The 20,290-nt window shown below is 57.4% G+C and overlaps 3 protein-coding genes across 3 annotated transcripts; 2 read left to right on the plus strand and 1 right to left on the minus strand.

Moving 5' to 3' along the window:
* Window positions 1-8,621: 8,621 nt before the first annotated feature.
* Window positions 8,622-10,457, plus strand: CDEST_13914 (Putative major facilitator superfamily, MFS transporter superfamily; the record flags this gene model as incomplete). The annotated part of the gene is made up of 3 exons (XM_062930070.1): window positions 8,622-9,143; window positions 9,286-10,026; window positions 10,140-10,457. The coding sequence occupies 3 exons, from the start codon at window positions 8,622-8,624 to the stop codon at window positions 10,455-10,457; spliced, it is 1,581 nt and encodes a 526-aa protein (XP_062786121.1).
* Window positions 10,458-11,910: 1,453 nt separating this feature from the next.
* CDEST_13915 (Putative pectinesterase, catalytic, pectate lyase, pectin lyase/virulence factor) lies at window positions 11,911-15,043 on the plus strand. Its single transcript, XM_062930071.1, has 4 exons — window positions 11,911-13,884; window positions 13,968-14,029; window positions 14,124-14,262; window positions 14,395-15,043. Exons 1-4 carry the CDS (start codon window positions 12,444-12,446, stop codon window positions 14,793-14,795), a joined length of 2,043 nt encoding a protein of 680 aa, XP_062786122.1. The 5' UTR covers window positions 11,911-12,443; the 3' UTR covers window positions 14,796-15,043.
* Window positions 15,044-16,669: 1,626 nt separating this feature from the next.
* Window positions 16,670-19,097, minus strand: CDEST_13916 (Putative glucose-methanol-choline oxidoreductase, FAD/NAD(P)-binding domain superfamily). Its single transcript, XM_062930072.1, has 2 exons — window positions 18,456-19,097; window positions 16,670-18,337 (listed from the first exon to the last, which is right to left on the minus strand). Exons 1-2 carry the CDS (start codon window positions 18,697-18,699, stop codon window positions 16,929-16,931), a joined length of 1,653 nt encoding a protein of 550 aa, XP_062786123.1. The 5' UTR covers window positions 18,700-19,097; the 3' UTR covers window positions 16,670-16,928.
* Window positions 19,098-20,290: the final 1,193 nt, after the last annotated feature.

Consider the following 20,290-nt stretch of genomic DNA (forward strand, 5'->3'; position numbering starts at 1 on the left):
GAGCTGCTGCATGCGCAAGAGCAATGGAGGGGTGGGCGGGTACGTATCCGTACACGGGCAAGGCGTGGTATGTCATGTCTTGTGGCATTCTGCAGTTGGATCCAAGTCTTGCTGTCGCCCGGATTCCGGGTAGAATGCAAACGTTATCATGGGAACCATCAGTACAGCATGTCGGTAGATGTACGGTGTGCAGGAGTATAGAGTACGGATGCCGTGTCTGTATATACCTACACTAGGTACGATTAGACGACCCTCAAAATAGAAGGGAGGGGGGGGAGGAACGGAGGCATTAGGGCGCCTTGGAAGCTGCGCTGGACTGCGCTGCATCTTGGCTCACAGAATCGATCCATGCAGCAACACAGCGCACCACACCCGGCAACACCCCTCGTCTCGATGACGCCGGCAGGTGCCGCAAGAGGGACACTTATTCATTTCTTGGCATGCTGCAGCACCACAACAGCGCAGCAGTCGCACATTGTGCATCAAGCCCACGACGGCCGAGGTAGCGCTTGTGGACATGGTGGTGGTGGTGCTGATGATGATGATGATGATGATGATGAAGGTGGAGGTGATGATCCCTTGCTCGCAGGTATCCGCTCGCAGGGCGTTAGGCACATTGGCACCTTCATCGAGCAGCGAGCAAGTGGGCATCGTGACGGGGATTTGGATTGGATTCGGGACAATAAGCACAGCACAGCACTACGGAAACATGCCCTACGACTCGACAGCAAACCACCCGCATGACGCCAATTGCGTGTGAATTGGCAAAGATTCACAAAAATCATGTATGAGAGGGTGAGACGAGTGTGGGCGTTGGGCAACCCTTGATGTTGCAGTTGCAGGTGCAGTGCCAGGTGCAGTCACAGGTGCAGTCGCAGTTGCAGTTGCAATAATCTGTCATGTGCAACCTGGAGGAATTATCGGAGTTGAGAGCGAGAGTGACAGCGGAAACGAGAGCAGGAATACAACATACATACACTCAGAGGAAGTGAGTGGCTGAGGAGAAGAGAGAGTGAGTTACAGGCACAGAGCACAGGGCACAGGGCACAGGGTGCTCATGCCGCAATCGATGCTGCTGTTTCGCTGCCCTTTCTGTGCAGCTAGACAGGCATCATAGCCCCATTCTTTCTAATGACCCACTCCGGCTGCCCCCTCCCGTCGTCGAATCACAAGCGACGGCTGAAGCTGCCAGGGAAGGTTGTCCCTGGTCTCCCCGTCCATATGTCCTGCCGCTGCAGTACGGGGTCGATCGCCCACTTGATTGTTGGGCAATTCTTTCTCTTCTCGGCCAATCCTTCCTTCTACGGCCTTCCCTCCAACTCCATGGACCGTACGGGGGCTTTTTGGCCGGACTATGGATACTCCTGCAACAACAACACCAACACACATTCTGCACACACACACACACACACACACACATCAACAATACGGCAGGACACCCAAGTCCAAATGCTTCTCCATCGCCATCCCAACACCACGCGCGCTAGCGTCTGCTTCGATGCCTGTGGTCTCAACTTTGGACACAAAAGGGAGTCCACCAAGCAGGCCCTTTCTCTGACTGGACGAACGGATGGGCGGCTGCTGGCGGAAACACTAAACGAGCAAAGGGGGGGAAATCTCTGATGGCTCGCATCATTTCTGCTCCAGCTTCGCGCGGGGCTCGCGACATTCGGCCACCGAATAGCTATCTTCGCGTCGTTTTGGGCTTGTACGATTTTCATCGGAGGCTTAATTGAACAGGAAGAAAGAGAGAGAGAGAGAGAGAGATTGGTGTCTTCACCTCTCCCCCCTCCCCCGGCTCAACGCACCGCAGTCCCTTGTCCCGGACTCGGCTCCTTGCCGGATGCTGTTCCTTCGACCTCTCGGCATACAATGCATTGCACGACGCGGGTAACCACCGTCCCCAACTCGCCATCTGTCTCACCCGGCCTGTCCACGACAATTCGGCACTAGGTGCTCTACACATTCGCCGTTGTAACTAACTGCGACATCACCCATGGCTCTTTACCTATGGCATCCATGACGCACGCAATATTGCGACATGAACTGAGTTTGTGCTTAAAAAAGCACAAACTTAAAGCAAAAACTCACTTGATTGGTCTCTCACCCTGCTATCATCCACGCTGCAAGCCCGACATCGATGCTTGGCACCGATAACATGCCAGTCTGCAGTAGCCTGGGTGCCCCCTTCCCCCCCCTCCCCCTCTCCTCCCCTCCTTTTCGATATATTAGAACTGTGTAGACGAACCTAACTTGGATGATGAGCACATGATCACTTTCTGCTTTTGACAACTGGCCCTTCCCGCTATCACGACAAGATAAGCTTCGTGTCACCTCCCGCGTCTTTCCGGCTCTTCGACCGGTCTCGGCTGGGCGTCCAGGTCAAACCATGCTGCCAGCTCCTCAACAGAGCGAGATGCGCGCACGTCCGCTGCTTTCCCCGTATTGGCCTCGCCTTGCTGTCGTCGGGTCTGTGGGTATCTATCTCCATCCATAGTTCCCTCCCCCTCGCCCCTTGCCCCCCTCCACGCCCAGCCCACGACGCCCTCGCTCACGGCCAACCTCCAGAAACCACAGGGTCCATCAGTCATACTGGAAGTGGTGGAGCCTCCCGCATCCCTCGGGCTACGGAGGCAGCCTAATCGTGACCGCAAGCCAAATCTTGGTCTGCGCGACACAACAACCCAATAGCGCAACCTCTTTTACTCGCAGCTGCAAATGCGATACTACAATATGCTGCGTCTGTCCCAATTCCGGGTCGTCGAGCGACTCCGTGCCACGAACTCGCCGCCGGATAGCCGGGCCTCTTAAAACCACATGAGACCCATGTGCTCAGTCGCACAGCTACCCAATTATGACGCGAGCACAGCTTGTGGGCTCGGTTTAACAAACCCAAGAGATCGTCGAGGGCGAATACTGGGTGCTGAGTAAGAATCCACTAATATTCCAACGACATTAGCTGGGCCAATTTGACTGCTGACAAGACGTCAGTAACCCCATCTGCTTGTCACTTCTCAGTAAAGAAGTAAATGCCTGGGTAACAAAGTGCACACCCAACTCGCCTTCTATCCACCAGGAAATGCGCTGCGACGGGGCGGCCATCGGCCAAATACACAACCGCTTTGACCAGGGCCCTGCTGCCCGGCTGCTGGCCCCCGGCGTTCCGGCTGCAAACCTCCACTCAACTCCTGGGATGGAGCGACAAATGCCTGCTCTCATATATCCCACGTGCTCGACTTGCAAGATCCATTGGTCTCATCGACCTGTGATACCTAGCTTTTCCAACGCTGTTGTGCCGCCGACCTGCGTCAACGATCATGGCCCATGGGCTGTTTTGACTTCCCGCCCGCTGCGACGGTTTCGTGCCGATAGGCCGGTTTGTTTCCTTGCCGAGGAGACAAGCAAATGCCAAGCTGATCTTGGACGCACGAGAAGCAAGACGACGGCAGAGACAAGTGATGCATCTCTGATCTCAGAGTCTTGTACCTCGGCTCATACACTTTTCCGAACAAACAGCAGGTTTCTTCTGTCAAGAGAACCTCGGCGAAGGATCCGGACGCGGATTGGAGCGGCAAACCGGCCACCCGCACGTCGCCGCCTTGCCCCTCTCGAGAGTCGATCGCCTGCAGAGTGGTGGTCCTCGAGCATCTCAGGCAGGCAACCCGCCTCACCATGGGTTGTAAAATTCTGACAGCCCAGCGCTCCGAACTCGTGCCCGCATAGGCTGCAGTTGGAAGTCTCACAACGGAGTACGTACAGCCCCGATACTCAGTGGCCCAAGAAAACTCCACCATCACGCAGCCTTTGAGAGGATACAAGATGGAGTAGAAATATCACATGCAGGTCTAGAGCAGCATCTGCGCAGAGTCCCAACCGACCCTGCAACGAGGAGCATCGCAGCCTTCACTACAGTCACACCTTCGGTGGGTACAGGCTACAGAGTGCGCAATGGAGTCGGGCATCGCCCCCAAGTTCCCACTTCTGTGGCACCTAATGGACGAGCACGCGACTCCATTCCGGATCCGTCACCGAGAGCCCCGGTGGAAGGGTGTGTCAAAGGAAGCAACGGACATTTCACGCCAATGAAATGGAGCTTGAGATGCAGCGGCCGCCCTTCACGGGATCTGGTCGCGTGCCCAGACGAGCGTTGTTGGTTCGAGAAGCAAATATGACAAGCCTGTCTCCGCGGAAGGGTCACAGGGGGGAAAGTATTTCTAATTCCGGCCTCAACCTACATCGTACAAACCCATGAGCTATCTGAAGCGGGTCGGTGGGTGGATGTCCGATGGTGGACATTGATACCTTCCGATAACGACCCGCCGAGCCGCATTGATCAGGGACTTTTTGAAAGCGCTTGCTCCTTGAAATTCGTTCGTACTTGATTGCCCAGCCGATTCCCTCGGGATCGATTTCAACTGAAGCCAGGGTCGGGGTTCGGGGTCGACTCTGGGGCACAGAGTCATATGGGCATGGGGATCTCAGCTAGCATGACTAGATGGGTAAAGAGTATGGCAGCATTTCAGGGCTAAGTCGGTTCTTCGGACCTCAGACGATGGGACGGTGGACTCATGGTCCATAACAACGTCCATTATCCCGAGTCCCGCCCCGGAGGCGACTGGCGTCCAACGTTGCACCCCCGTTTAGTCTCACTATCGACAGAGGCATTTCTGTCTTTCGGCACCGCGTTTGACACTTGTCTACGCTGCCCTGGTCGTGACGATCTTTGAAAGCATGGCAAGCACCAATCAGCATCCACGACGCTCGCATTCTCGGATCGAGGGCATCGGTATAAACCGCTTGATACGCGGCAGACACGATCTAGACCTTCCAAACATGGCTAGGATGACAGCCGCCTGTCGTATCATGCCACACCGTACACCGCGCTGCAGAACATTGCCCTAAACGGAAGGACCCTTTTGCAAGGGCATTCAAGGCACTCAGAGCATGGTGGAGGGAGAGGCATTGGTTACGAATCTCCTGCCCTTTCAGGACTGAGACGCGGGGCGAATCGGGGTTGGCCTACTTCTTCTCTCTCTTGTTGTTGGTGCCCAGAATTGAAGAAAGAGGAAAGGCGGACAGAGGACGAGAAGAGGTTGAAACCGCGCCGCGAGCTCGCTTGCTTAGCGAGAGCCGAGTTTAGTCAATCCACCAGCTAGCTGGGGGAGACATGGAGGGAGGGAGGCGTGCGAGAAAATCTTTCGCCCGCCCCCGCGCGCGCGCACCTTCGCAGCCAATCACAGCAAAAGAGTGACAATTCAGAGACTCGACTCTCCGTTTCGTCGTTGAGAGGCGCCGCCCACCATTCTTGTTCCGCGGCCGCTGTGCCTGTTTTTCTTCAACGGATCGTTCATTGTGTGACGGCCGTTCGACGTCGACTGGCCCCGGCGATCTGGGTCCCCTCCCCACTCCTCCCGTTCTCGTCGCCAAGACCCGATGCCAAGACCCGGCATCCGAAAGATGTCAGGTGCCATCGGCCGGACGGAAGTGGGGTCTGAGTCTCGGAGTTCTCGGGCCGATGGTTTGTGGGGGTATAAGGTGGGTGGGTTCCTCACGCGGTGTGTGTGTGTGTGCATGTGCCGGCTGGATTCTCACTTTGGGCGAGATCTCTTTCGCTTGGAAGCAAAAAGCGCATCGGGTTCCGAGCCGAGGTCGCGTTCGCAGGTTCCGTTGGGCCTTTTATTTCGGCACTGCTGATGTTGCAGGGAGGGCAACGGGAGGTGGGTGGTGTTCTCCTCGCGATGACGACCACGGCAATGCGTGAGTGATGTGAGACTTGTGAGTGGAAAGGGCTATTGCAGATTGAAACCCCGAGACGACGTACCTTCATTTCTGGCGACGATTCCAGCCCTATTCGCAGCACATGAGACCGGGCGGACGTGTCCCGACTCCCGTTGGAGACAAACAAGCGCTTCCTGATGCCATTTGCTATATTCAGTGCAGGTATAGATAGACAGGCTAACGGCAGCTGGAAATCAACAACGGATTTTGAATGCATCCTGGTTTCGTTTCACGGTACTGGGCTTTCTGCTTACCCTGAGATGCTGCTCAAATGACGAAAGTTAACGTTCGCCTCGTTCCGGTCTCTGTGTGTTGATTGGTAAACGACGTGCGAGGACGAGGGGAAGAGACTACGTACGAACAGACAGTGAGAGCACTCCAAAATAAACGCTGCATGCGGGAACAGGATATCCAAGCGATTGTGAATTGTGTCCTTGGCCCATCGGGTGACTGGATATGTTTTCCTAGATCCATGCATGAGTTGGTAAAGCTAACGTAGAATGGTTTGGATCTGAATAGACTCTCTTTTGACTCTCTCCTTGACTCGGTGGCGAGAACGGTCGTTTCTGTGTAGAACGTAGAGTCAGTCTCGCAAAGTCGGGAAGCGTTTCGCGGTCTGTTACGGGTAAGTTGGTGCATGTCAGTCGGGCTCTGCCAGCAAGGACCGAACTTGTTTTTTTCGTCGAGTATTTAAACGATGCGTAAATGTTGTGAAGGGCGCGGCGTTTTGCGAAGGAGCGGTGGACAACATGCCCTCACTGGCATCATACGTCCCCTACCTAACGGGATGCTTGTAGGGACCTTTAAAGAGCCCAGTTGCGGCGTCTGCGAATACAGATTGCCCGTCCGGGATCGAGGGTTCTACTGCCTTGGCCGGAGTGTTAAACATGCTCTCCCCTTTACGTCTGTGCCATCCGTCCTCTTGACAATAGCAAGCAGCTCCAGGCCAAGTTTACAGCCTCCTTTCGGTTCAACCACTTCCTGATGGAGGAAAGGCGCCAGACTGGCTTGTGTTGTCCATCGGAAATGATGTTGTTTGTCCCCATCGCATTACTGCGTTCATCGTACGCCCCTTTTTCTTTCCACGGTTGAATACCAGGTTTTGAGGAGACAGGAACGGCCTCGCTCACTTGGCCCCCCTCCCTGTGAGACTTGAGGACCGTCAAAAGATACTAAGTCATGCAGCACAAGCCCCACGAAGGTACTCCAGTGTGGGAGGCTGCTTCGGGGGCTGTGGTACAGAGTGAAAAGGTCAACAGAAGACAGATGTGAAGATGACTCAATTCAACTCTTGCCCCTTCTTTCATGCGGAAAAGGCCTCTTACATAGACAGGTCAACACCAACCGGGTCTCTGGAGGTCCCATGTCTTTCTTGAACACGTGACAGGCTGCAATTCCGGGATCCATGTTCGGGAGTGTAGTTCGCCCGAGTCTAGGCTCGGCACCATGTGAGGCAGAATGCGTCGAGACTTTTGCCTGTTTAATGAACGGACCCCACGTGGTTGTCGCTCTGTTCTACATGTGAACAACGAGCCATGGTCTTTGACAACTTGGAAAACCCATACTGATGGAGTCGAGCCTGACTGGTGCTTGTCTCTGGGAGTTTCAAGTTTCCTGGTCGAAATGAAAATGCACAAGGGGATTACTGTACTGACCTCAACGCTCATAGCACGCTTGCGCTCCAACAACGTCTATTGCAATGGTGAGTTCAACGAGAGAATGGAGACGACAGAAAAGTTTCCAAAGGTTTTTGGTCAGGTTCGTGGTATGATTTGAGAGCGTCCCCGGGGGGTACACACAATCATCCTGTGGGACGTTGGAGCGCAAAGACAGCTCGCCGCGACGGGTTGCTGGGAGTTACTGTCAACCCACTTGGCTGTATCATTTTGCCTACCTCCGTGATACGAAGAAGTGGCAAACGGTTTTTCCCTCTTTCGCTTGGCATCTGCAATAGACCGAAAAACGTACAGTAGAGAGGGCCTGCCAAGTAGAATACACCCGAGACGGGGAAGGGCTCGAATCCCTTCGTTACCTAAATGGCAGAGCGAGCGTGGGTTATAAGCGAGCGATATAAACAGACGAAAGGCTTGGCTCGAGCACTAGTTCAGGTGCGACAGCATCGCGGCATCCACAATCGATATGGAATCTTGACCGACCACGTTGCTGGGTGGAGAGGAGTCGTGACACATGAGGGAAGAAGGGGGGGGGGGGGGGGGGCAGAACATTTCGAACGGGAATAACAGCGATCCTCGCTTCGACGAACGGCCCAAGGAACTATTGAAAAGTCTATTCAACCGCAGTCCCTATAAGAACCCTCAAACAGGTCGAAAAACGGAGTCTCGATGGAGCGTCCGCCAAGGGATCCGGCGCTCCAGAGACTAAGCCGCCAAGCCAAGGGGGGGAGTTCTATATGGATACCGACAGCGTCCGCCAAGACCGCCTGGCCATGGCCAGGACGGGATCTGATAGGCAGGCCGCGGCGCCTGGACGGGGGGGTTTTCTCGTCTTCCCGTCTTTTGTTTGAGGCTTTTTTATTTTATCAGATCACCCAGGCCTGTACGGATCAGATAAGATGCGAAGCTAGCGGAGGGGATGAGGAGTTTGGAGGAGACGACGGGTGGTGGGCTGTGGTCGCCTCGAGCGGGCGCGGCTTTCTGTCCGTGAAGGACTTGCTTTTTGAGGGTATGGGCAGTGATATAAGACTGCCTTTGCAGATGCTTTGGTGGTAAGGGGAGGGAGGAAGGGGGGTGAAATAACCAGTCCCTTATCCGTCCGCCCTCAGGAGGTTTGTTCCCCCCCCCCCCCCCCCCCCCCCCAGCCGATTATCATCGATCTCGCCCAAGATGCGCGACCCGACCAAAACCCCCGTCCCCGTTACCATCGTCTCGGACCCGGAAAAGTCGCCCGTTGAACACTCCGTCTCGGCCCTCTCTCCGGCCGACCTACCGCCGCCGCCACTACGAACCTCCGACGACGCCGAGGACGAGACGCTGCAGCGGATCCCGTGGTCGTACAAGTGGATCGCGCTGCTCTGCGTCGTCTCGCTGCCCATCGGGCACACGTGGACGGGCTCGGCGCTGGGCCCGCTCAAGAACACACTGCGCGAGCAGCTGGGGGTCAGCAACGCGCAGTTCGGCGTGATCAGCAGCGCCGACGCCTTCGTCAACACCGTGTTCCCCATCGTCGGCGGGCTCGCGCTCGACTGGTGGGGGCCGAACCCCGTGACGCTGTGCTGCACGGCCGCCATCCTCGTCGGCTCCGTCGTCGCGGCGGCGGGGGTACAGGTCGGGCTGTGGAGGGTGCTGGTGGGCGGCCACGTGCTGATGGGGTTCGGTATCGCGGTGCTCGATTCCGCAACGCAGAAGGTGAGTCATGCCCATGTGGCCGAGGAGGGGGGCATCTCCGGACGGGCGGGCCGGGCCCGGGTCTCGGTCCCGGTCCTGCTTCCCGTCATGTCCGTCCATCTTCATGGAACGAACCACTTTCATCTGACACACGCACCAACAGTTCTTCTATCACTGGTTCGGCGCGTCCGGCCTCGCCTTCGCCTTCGGCCTCGAGAGCGCCATCGCCAACACGGTCAGCCTCGTGTCGGGCATGGTGGCGATCCCGATCCGCGACGGCACGGGGTGGTACGGCTGGACGTTCTGGATCCCCGTCTTCTTCTGCGGCTTCTCGCTGGCGGTCAACGCCGCGTACGTCGTGTTCGAGCGGGTCGCGGTGCCGGCGCGGTTCCGGTTGACCTCGGGCCGGGCCCGGGCCATCGCCGAGTCGCGGGGCCTCTCGGAGCGGCGGCGGTTCTCGTGGGACGCGCTGCTCGCGCTGCCGTGGGCGTACCTCATGCTGCCGGCGACGCAGCTGCTGCAGAGCGGCGCGGCGGGCGGGTTTAGCACGAGCTCGGCCGACATGATCCGCATGAAGGGGTTCGCCGAGGACGTGGCCGGCTACATGGCGACGGCGCAGAAGATCCTGCCCATCGTGCTGAGCCCCGCCGTCGGGCTGGCCATCGACAAGTACGGCCACCGGTTCCACTACGTCGCGGCGGCGCCGGTGCTCTGGGTCGTCGCGTGCTCGATGCTGGGCTTCACCGACGCGCACCCGCTCGCGGCCCTCGTCTTCTCCAGCCTGGCGGGCGTCATCAACTCGATGCCGCTGCAGATCTGCATCCCGCTGCTGGTGGCGGACCAGGCCAAGATCGGGACGGCGTTCGGCGTGTGGCGCGCCTTTAACAACTCGGGCTCGACCATTGTAAGTTGAATAAAACAAAAAACCTCCCCCGCAAAAAACTCCTGCTCTCTGCTGCTTCGATGGCGTTTTACTTTCCATCAAACCACTAACACCCTCTTCCTCCTCCCCCATAGATGGATGTCGTCTTCGGCGTGCTCCAGGATGACACCGAGGGCCAGGGGTACTCCCGGGTGCTGATCGTCGCCATCGCCATCAAGGCGTGGGCGTTTGTCCTGGGCCTGTCGTACATCTTTGTCGACTACCGCTTCCTCGGCAAGGGGATGACCATGACGAGGAGCCAGAGGCAGGCCAGGGAGGCGCAGATCGTGGACCGACAGGCGGACCCGCTGACGCGGAGGACGTCCAAGACGTGGTTCACGGTGCTGACGTTCGGTCTGCTGGTGGCCATCGTTGCCAGCGCATGGGCAGTCTTTGTGAGATATCTGATCTGAGGTCGTGTTGCTTCGTTAATTGTGTACTCTTGTGTGTGTGGAGGCAGCGTGCATGAAGTCAGTCGGTGGCTGTCACGAATTAAAGGGGACAAGAATAGAGCAATCTAGTAATCAATAGTATCACCTCGATTGTGGCACACTTGTTGTAACTCCATAAGCCGACAGGAGCTTTCTGCGCTCTTCAAACCGGGAGGTGAATTGATAGATGAAGACCTCTCCATAGCCCGATCCATCTCTTCGTTTTGACTCGCGTAACCGCTCAGTGGGCCGCGGGATCCGGCTTTGGTTCTCGATAGAATAATCAGTTTTACTTGGGAAGATAGAGTAATCGGTTTTACTTGGAAACACGTCTTATGATCTGCTGTTCATAATCGGCATTGGGGTTGGGGATTTGGGTTTGGGGTAACATGGCACCAATAAGACTGACAACCCGGGGCGTCCCGGATTGGGCGTTGGGGCTGCAGGTCACCCGTTTCATCTATACAGATAGAACCCTCCTTTAATCAGGATTGCTCCGTGTGCCAGTCGATACTCGGCCGAACCTGTCCGTTTTTGCCTTGGTGTGGTAATTGAAGCATGGCGCATTGTTGGTGATGTTTGCTGACGATTGCAACTGCTTCGAAATAAATACAACGAAGCATAAAGCCATGCGGGTTCCAATACCATCTGGACCGTGTACTTGATATTTGCAACACGGTTCGACACATACAATTGCAGAGAGTTGTGTTGACAATCTATAAATGGTTATATGGTGAATCTGGTTTGAAGATTGCTTCTCGTCAAGCTCAACACTGGGCAGCCACCGATTGTAACCGGCCCCTCCGGAGGACGGACGCCAAGCCCGGTCCGGAGATGAAGGGTTTCATGCCGATGATGCCTTCTCGACTGTGCAGTAAGAAACAGGCTGGCAGAGGCATCCAATGTAACGCCTTGACAAGCAATAAACCGAAAGGAGCTGCCCACCACGATCTACACCACGAGGTGCTCTCTCTCTCCTCCTGATCTGTAGAACCACTTTCCCCGTCCGATCCCCAGGACCACGAGCCTGGAGTGGCGTTCCTCTGCACTAAACAGGAAACAGGCCCACTGTACTAAGTATACAGGTGTGCTCGTTTCTGTCATCCCCCTGCCTTCGAGTTGGAGAGGGTGGATACTGGATCGTCCCCCCTTCAGGCAGTCTTCCACCCAACGAGATTCGAGAAATGAGGTCCCTCCAACCCATCATGGCCCATGGAGTGGACCGGGGTGACGAGGGGCTGGCTAGGCGTTTACGGACAATGGTGTCGGGGAACGAGCAGGCACGGGATATGTGCAGCAGTAAACTTAGCAGACTTGCCCCCCTCCCCCCCTTCGGGAAACAAACTGTCAGTTCGTCCATAAAGAGTCGCGTAATTTCCGTGCGGCGGAGCCAAGGACTTGTACATCAGCACGTCACCCTGTTGCGAGCAGACAGAGTGTGCTGCCGCCCGCGTGCCCAAAGTAGGTCTCGCCCAGTCCCCATGTTAGTCGCGTGGGTGATGGCCGTCATGCTAAGGCCCGATTGAGCTTATTGAAACATCGCGGCCAGCGGTCAGCGGCCTGCCAAGGAGAGATATGGGGAGAGTTGGACAATGGGCGAATCGAGGCTGAGTCTCTGGCCAAGGGTCATGGCCAAGGGCTTCTTCGCACTTCGACGGGTTCAAGGTATGCGTTTGTGTGTGATGCTCGAGAGATAGAAAACCGATGCGATGCCCCGGGCTGCAATCCCATCATATTTCTCTGTTCTCTATTGTTTGTTCGTGTGATTGTTTGCTCTTCTTCATATTCTCTTCGTCGAGACCTTCCGTTCTTTTCCCCCCCTTCGCCATCCATCATCATCCCCCTTTCCCACACTCGTTACGTCGGTCTTGAGGACCCCTTCCCCCCTCCCCCTTTCGTGTCATTCTTTTTTTTTTCTCTCTTCTCTCTGAATCCCTCCCATCTTTTCTCTGGCAAAGTAAAACAACAATGCTCGCGTCTTCCCTCCTTCTGCTGTCGTCCCTGGTGGCCGGCGCACTCGGCGCGGCCCGGACCTCGCCCCCTTCCGGCGCCCTCGTCGTGGCCAAGTCCGGCGGCGCCTACACGTCGGTCCAGAAGGCCGTCGACGCGGCCAAGGCGGGCGGCGTCATCTTCATCCAGCCGGGCACGTACAACGAGCAGGTCCTGATCCCGGCCAACAAGGGCGCCCTCACCATCTACGGCTACACGGACGACGACCAGGACTACGCCAAGAACCAGGTCACCATCACGCACAGCCTCGGCGCCGACGTGGCCGGCAGCAACGACGCCTCCGGCACGCTCCGGGCCAAGAACGACGGCCTCCGCGTCTACAACGTCAACATCGTCAACTCGCGCGGCAAGGGCGTGCAGGCCATCGCCCTGAGCGCCTACGGCAGCCAGCAGGGCTACTACGGCATCCAGGCCAAGGGCTACCAGGACACCGTCCTCTCCAGCCAGGGCACCCACTACTTCCACGCCTCCTACGTCGAGGGCGCCACCGACTTCATCTTCGGCCAGAAGGCCATCGCCTGGTTCGAGGCCTGCACCCTCGCCATCAGCGGCAAGGGCTACATCACCGCCAACGGCCGCGACGCCGAGAGCAACCCGTCGTGGTACGTCATCAACAAGTCCACCGTCAAGGCCCTCTCCGGCGTCGCCGACGGCCAGACCTTCCTCGGCCGGCCCTGGCGCACCTTTGCCCGCGTCGTCTTCCAGAACTCCAACCTCGGCGCCGTCGTCAACGCCGCCGGGTGGTCCAAATGGGGCTCCAACCCGACCGACAACGTCTTCTACCGCGAGTTCGCCAACACGGGCAAGGGCGCGAGCGGCACCCGCGCCAGCTTCTCCAAGAAGCTGTCCGCCGCCGTCAAGATCGCCGACGTCCTCGGCTCCACCTCCTGGATCGACACCAAGTACACCGGCGGCGGCGGCGCCTCGAGCTCCGGCTCCAGTTCCGGCTCCGCGGCCGTCTCCAAGCCTGCAGTTTCCGCCGATGCCGCCGAGTCCAAGGCCACCCCGACCACCCTGAAGACCGTCGTCAAGGCCTCTTCGACCCCTACTCCCGCTCCCGATGCTGGAGCCGGCACTGGTTCTGGTGCCGGCGCCGGCGCTGCGGACGACTGCAGCGGCACCGCCGACGGCTTCGCGTCCCTGAACGGCGGCACCACCGGGGGCAAGGGCGGCGAGGTCGTCGTCGTCAAGACCCAGGCCGACCTGGAGAAGTACGCCGGCGCCTCCGGCAAGCACGTCATCAAGGTCTCGGGCAAGATCACCATCACGCCCAAGGGCAAGGAGGTCAAGGTCTCGTCCGACAAGACAATCGTCGGCATCGGCGCCACCGCCGAGATCGACCAGGGCGGGTTCAACCTCCAGAACCAGCGCAATGTCATTTTCCGCAACATCCGAATCGGTGAGTAGTAGTGGTCCAACCCCTCCCCTCTTGTGGGTGTGTGTATATCTGGTTGGGTTTCAAGTACTGAGCGAGTGAATTAGGTAACACCTACGTCGAGGGTGACGACGAGGGCAAGACCCAGGACTTTGACGGTATCCAGATGGTATGTGTGCCCTCCTCCCTGTTTTGCGTTATATGACGACGGCAACTACCCTTCCCCCCCCCCCCCCCCAAAGCACGTATTGACTGGATCACAGGACAACTGCACCAACATCTGGATCGACCACGTCCACTTCGAGAAGGGCGGCGACGGCCTCCTCGACAGCCGCAAGGACACCACCTTCCTGACCGTCTCCTGGACCATCTTCCGCAACCACAACAAGGCCTTTGGCATTGGTAAGTCATGCGGGTTTGTTGAAGCAAATAGAAGAAGAAGAAGAAGAAGAAGAAGAAGAAGAAGAAGAAGAAGAAGAAGAAGAAGAAGAAGAAGAAGAAGAAGAAGACTAACACGTCACACCCACCCCCCAGGCTGGACCGACAACGTCAACACCGAGATGACGATTCACCACAACTTCTTCGACCAGACCAAGCAGCGCAACCCGTCCGTCGACAACGTCAAGCACGCCCACCTGTACAACAACGCGCTGGTCGGGCAGACCTCGTACGGCCACTACGCGCGCGGCGGGACCGAGATGCGCATGGAGAACTGCTACTTCGAGAAGGTCCGCAACCCGATCCAGGCCGACGCGACCGCCAAGCTGAGCGCCTCGGGCAACGTGTACGAGGGCACGACGGGCAGCACGGCCAAGAATGCCGGCAAGGTGTTCGACCCCAAGACCTTCTACGACTACGAGCTCGACGCCGCCGCCGACGTGTACGGCATCGTGTCCAAGGGGGCGGGCCGCCAGGCCAGCATCTGCGCCGCGTGAGCGGGGGTGTTGGGTGTGTGTGTGTGTGTGTGTGTTTGTGTGTGAGTTAGGGAGAGAGAGAGAGAGAGAGAGAGGTGTTTTGATTCTCCTGGCCTCCAAGCCGCGAAATGCGTGGCAAACAGAAAGATGTGAGGAGAGTGAAAGTTGGGAAAATTCCTTGTATCTATTACGACGGCGCGTTGCCGTCGACGAAGCATATACCTTTTACTCTTCGGAGCTGTTCATATTGAATACGAACGTTCGTACCACTAAGCTGATGGTCTCGTTCGAGAACGTGATGATGCTGCCTAGGTATGATGGCGGAACGGCTTTCAAAAGTCGCCAATATCGCGTAGTCTGCGAGACCCAACCGTAGGGTCTCGTCAGTGTACATGATGATCGTATGATGGCAATCCAGGCACATTATTCCTTGTAGAACTGCATAGTTTAGCGATGGTTAAACTCCATTTGATGATGAAGAAGGATAGGAGAATCAAAGGAAACAACAAAAGAAGGGGGAAAAGAAGAAGAAGAAAAAAAAACAGTTGAACAGTTTACTGTTCTCTTCTTTCTTACTTTAGGCACATCTTTCGTCTGCCGGGTTATCCTGCTGCTTCTGTTGCGTCTGGACAATCAGTCGACTGACTGGCTTACACCGTCTGACGCATCTGCCGCTTGTGGACAGAACAGTCACACTGGGTTTCTCTGCCCTCAGGAACAAGCTTCCAATCATCAAGATAAATGAATAAATATGAGCAGCGTGTTCTAAGACTGCTAGGACGGGTGGCTGAAATCGGGGCGTAGCCAACAATGTTCTTCTGTCCCTCTCGAGGCCGCACAGGTACAGGAACACCATATAAAAACGCAGTGGAAAACACAGTATTAGCATTGCGGTGCCTAACATTAAACCATTGAAGACAACGTATGAGTAGCCTCTATACCAAAGAGGATAGGAACAATCAAAAGAACATATCCATCCCGCATAACGCCAGGGGGCGGGGGCGGGGCTTCGGATTCGCTACCGCGAGACCCCGGCGCCTTCAACGGCATACCGCACCCGCCTGATTAACTCTCGGAAGGGATCGCGGGCACCGGGCCAATCATGGGCTCCGACGCGTCCGTTATAAGCAAGCCCCCTTCTCCGACGGACCTTGGTCCGATGGCGGAGAGTGATCGGCAGGCCATCTCCCGTACCTGGGACCTGACGACAGACAGTACCACCATCCTGAATTTGGTCATGAAACGCGTCACTCCCACGAGCCGGAACCTCATGTAGGGACCCAGACGCTAGCTTTACCAAGCCCGTCTCTTTCAACTACTTCTGTTTGTATGATCAACTACAAACCTTCAAGTGAGAAGGTTGATCGGCGTAAGGGGGGGTTTCTCTCGGCGGGCTTGCCAAGGGACTCTCGAAGTCGATGCTTCTATTCCGGCGCGATGATTTCCACACCGACCAATGGTGTACAAAAGAGTGGCGATGCCTCACGTAAAGGAACCCGGCTTAATGGTGCCCCCCCCTCGAAGAGGTCTCGATAATGTAACCCGGGGGCATACTGCGAATCCGGGTCCCGCCTAGTTTGACAACTGGGGAACACTCGACGACGGTTGCCGGGGTGAGTGAGTGAGTGAGTGAGCCCAACGACCTTTCGGCCCGGAGTCGAGCAGAGATTTTCCCGTCTCATGCACGGCGGTGGACATGTGGACTTTTTCGTTTTGTTTGTTGCTGGCGCGTGCTCGGGGTCATCTCGGCGAGCATGTCCGAGGCGACTGGCTGGCTGACGGACTCGGTCAAAGGGTCGTAGTGGCTGGTGACCGACAGACGGCGACGGAGGGTTCGATAATCGAGTAATCGAGACGTGGTAGACACAAGACGACGAGACGACGGGAGGACGAGGCAAGAGATTGTACATGGTCATGATATCATTGGTATAATGCCTGATAGCTAACTCTTCCAAAAAAATAAAACTTGTAAAAAAAAGGCCATGACAACAGATGCTTTTGTATGTATGTCCCTTGTGCACATGATTCCGCTTCAAGTTTTTGTTCCTTTTTTCCCTCCCCTCCTCTTTCTTTCTCAGGGATTCGATGATTTTACAGATAGACCTTCACAGACAAGACTCTCAGACCCTTTCTTTTTTTTTTCTTCTTCCTCTTTTACAGGCGGGCCGTCTCCTGGGCCTCGTCAATGATCATCTCGGCGGCCTTCTCGGCGACACCGAGGACGGTCAACATGGGGTTGATGGTGGGGATGGTGGGGAAGACGCCGGCGTCGACGATGCGGACGCGCTTGAGGCCGCGGACGTTGAGGCGCTCGTCGACGACGGCGAGCGGGTCCTTGCGGACGTCGCCCATCTTGGTGGTGCCGACCGGGTGGTAGACGGTGTGGGCGGCGCGGCGGGCGTAGAGGCTGAGCTCCTCGTCGGTCTGGACCTTGGGGCCGGGGGCGACCTCGCGGGCGATCCAGTCCTTGAAGGGGGCCTGCTCGGCGACCTTGCGGGCGGCGCGCATGCCGTAGACGAGGGTGGCGGCGTCGTAGCCCTCCTCGTCGGTGAAGTAGCGGAAGTCGAGCGCCGGCTTGACCGAGGGGTCGGCCGAGGTCAGGTACAGGCGGCCGCGGGAGCGGGGGCGGGGGATGTTGGGGGTCATGCAGAAGGCGTAGCCCTCCTTGGGCTCGTCGTAGCCGAGGCGGCCCGTGTTGAGGGTGAAGGGGATCTGGTAGCAGTGCATCATGACGTCGGCGATGTCGCCGTCGGGGATGGCGTCCGGGTTGAAGAAGGTCTTCTTGGCGGCGGCGTTGGGCGGCTCGCGGCGCAGGAAGATGCCGGCGTCCGAGTCCATGGTGGTCTTGTTGGGGGGCACGGGCTTCTTGAGCTCCCACATGATGATGGACTCCGGGTGGTCCTGCAGGTTCTCGCCGACGCCGGGCAGGTCGTGGATGACGGGGATGCCGAGGTCGTTGAGCTGCTGCTTGGGGCCGATGCCGGACAGCAGCATGAGGCGCGGGGTGTCGACGGCGCCGGCCGAGAGGATGGTCTCGGTGCGGGCGGTGACGGTGCGCTTGGAGCCGTCCTGGAGGGTGAGGTTGACGCCGGTGACGGTGTCGCCGCGGACGTTGAGCTTGGAGACCCAGGCGTTGGTGAGGACGGTCAGGTTCGGGCGCTTCTCGTCGCCGCGCAGGAAGGGGTGGATGTAGGCGACCGAGGCGCTGGACCGGCGGCCGTCGTCCGGGTTGTAGGAGATGGAGAAGAAGCCGACGCCCTGCTTGAGGGCGCCGTCCTGGGTGATGTGCTTGTTGAAGTTGTGCAGGACGGGGATGTTGAGGGCCGAGGAGCACGAGTTGACCCAGTCGAGGCAGAGCTCGTTCTGGTGGCGGGCGTGGACGGGCTGGACCGTGTTGCGCAGCTTGTTCATGAGGCGCATGAAGTCGTGGAAGGTCCAGCCCTTGGCGCCCATGGACTGCCAGATCTTCAGGTCGTACTCGAAGGGCCTGAAGGAGATGAGGGTGTTGTGTGATGAGCAGCCGCCGAGGACCTTGGCGCGGGAGTGGCGGATGTGAGAGTTGCCTGGGGCGAGTGAGTAAGTAATGTGTGTGTGTAGGTGTTTTGTGACGATGCCCCCCATTAACGGGGAGAGATAGAGAGACAGAGAGAGAGGGAGTGAGAGAGATCAAACACTACTTACCCATGGGTTGTTCAGTGGTGCCGTAGTCGTAGTCAAGCTCGCCGCCGAGCAGGTTGAGCCACTTCCGCAGGTCCAGCACGCGGTCGTCCATGAAGTCACTGGGACCGGCCTCGATCAGGAGGACGCGCTTCTGGGGAAGGGACTCGGCCAGGCGGGAGGCGACGACGCAACCGGCGGTGCCGCCGCCGACGATGACATAGTCGTAGCGGTCGACGTCGGAGACGGGGAGCTGGGTGGTGGACATTGTAGTGGTGGCGGATGAGGGTATTCAGACGAGAGAGGAGGAGTAGGATTGCGGGCACCCGGCCAGTGAGAAGAAGAAGCAGCAGAAAAACAGCAGGACGGAGTGAGGGGTAACTCGGCGTCGGACTACGCACACACACAGACGGAATGTATGTACGGGAGGAGGAGGAGGAGGGGCAGCAGTGAGTGAGTGGTACGGCTGAAGAACGCGTGGGCTGGGCGATCTTTTGATTGAGTGAGATTGGAGGAATCCTTGGGATGAGAGACAAGAGATAAGAGAGGGAGAAGAGGTGAGAGAGAAAGATGGAGGAGAGAGTTGGAGAGTTGGAGAGTTGGAGCAGGCACACACCGAGTAATAAGAAGAGGAGATAGATGGTCAAGATGTTTCTCCAGCGCCGATCCGAGTGGACATTTCGGCCGCATTATCTATGATGAATGGCAACTCGGCATCGGGAGCAGAGCAGAGCAGAGCAGAGCAGAGAGCGACTGACTGACTGGGTCCTCCTGCTTGGGGACTTGGAGCCTCTGGGAGGACCCATCCATCCTTGGTTGGACCTTTGGAGCTTTGGAGAGCGAGGTCGAGCTCAACGTTCGTCTGTCCGCCACATCCATCTCTCCCATCCCCGGTCTGACATGCGGCATCCACATCGAAAACCCTTGAGAAATTTTGTATGGCGCGTCGAGACGAGAAAGATGGCCGGCCGGCCGTCTTCGCGCCACAGCAAAAGCTGCACCGCCGGTGCAACAGCGGTATTCCATAATCCCACCCACCCACAAGGTAAGATACCCAGGTAAGATACCTAGGTAAGGTACCTAAGTAGGTAGGTATCTGGGCGGATACATACCTTTGGTAGGTACATCGTTGGTGGGTGCGGGGACAGCGCCCAGATGCGTACAAGTACCTAGGTACCTGCTCAAGGTATCTATCTATTCGTGGAGACGGACCCCGCGAAGGGTGGGTGGTGGGGCTGGTCATGGAAGCAGAGGAAAATGGAAAGGAACAAGGGAAAAAGCGGGTTCCCAAGGCATTGAAACTGACTCGCCGAAATCCATCTTTCTGAGGCGGCGAACCGGGCGGGATTCGACGGCTCATTGGGCAATTGGCCGCTTCAACAGCAGTACGTACCTCAGTGGGAAGCCCATCCCTGCGAGGCATCAGGACCGGATTTTCAAAGTTCCCGGGTTGCTGACTGGTCCCGGCGGTCCGTCAGCAGGGTGGCAGGACCGCGCTGGCTGTCTGGCGCACAGCTGGCACGCCAACATTTGGTGCCAGTAACCAAGTAAAGTGGCCAGTAACCAAGTAAAGTTACAAAGTGACATGAGCACGTCTTCACACCAAACATCCCTGGTCGCGTCCCCCGTTTCCCTCTTTTTTAGCCCGCCAAGTCCCTCCCACTCTGGTGGAAACTGTCCGACGTCGTCCGCCTTCGATGAAAGAATTACGAATAATGGCCAGACAGCGAAAGGGGGAAAACGAGAGGGAAAAGGCCAACCAGTCATGACGCCTCGACTTTGCCGACCCTGCCTCTTTTTTTTTTTCTCTCTCTTCCCCATTGCCTGGTTGACCCGGCGAAATGCTATCCAATTTTACC

Source organism: Colletotrichum destructivum, chromosome 9, assembly GCF_034447905.1.
Source record: "Colletotrichum destructivum chromosome 9, complete sequence".
NCBI lineage: Eukaryota > Fungi > Ascomycota > Sordariomycetes > Glomerellales > Glomerellaceae > Colletotrichum > Colletotrichum destructivum.

Coding starts and splice junctions, on each gene's coding strand:
- CDEST_13915 (XM_062930071.1), top strand. CDS start 12,444: ATGCTCGCGTCTTCCCTCCTTCTGCTGTCGTCCCTGGTGGCCGGCGCA. Junction 13,885..13,967: donor TTTCCGCAACATCCGAATCG/GTGAGTAGTAGT, acceptor CGAGTGAATTAG/GTAACACCTACGTCGAGGGT. Junction 14,030..14,123: donor ACTTTGACGGTATCCAGATG/GTATGTGTGCCC, acceptor ACTGGATCACAG/GACAACTGCACCAACATCTG.
- CDEST_13916 (XM_062930072.1), bottom strand. CDS start 18,699: ATGTCCACCACCCAGCTCCCCGTCTCCGACGTCGACCGCTACGACTAT. Junction 18,338..18,455: donor CACCACTGAACAACCCATGG/GTAAGTAGTGTT, acceptor CACTCGCCCCAG/GCAACTCTCACATCCGCCAC.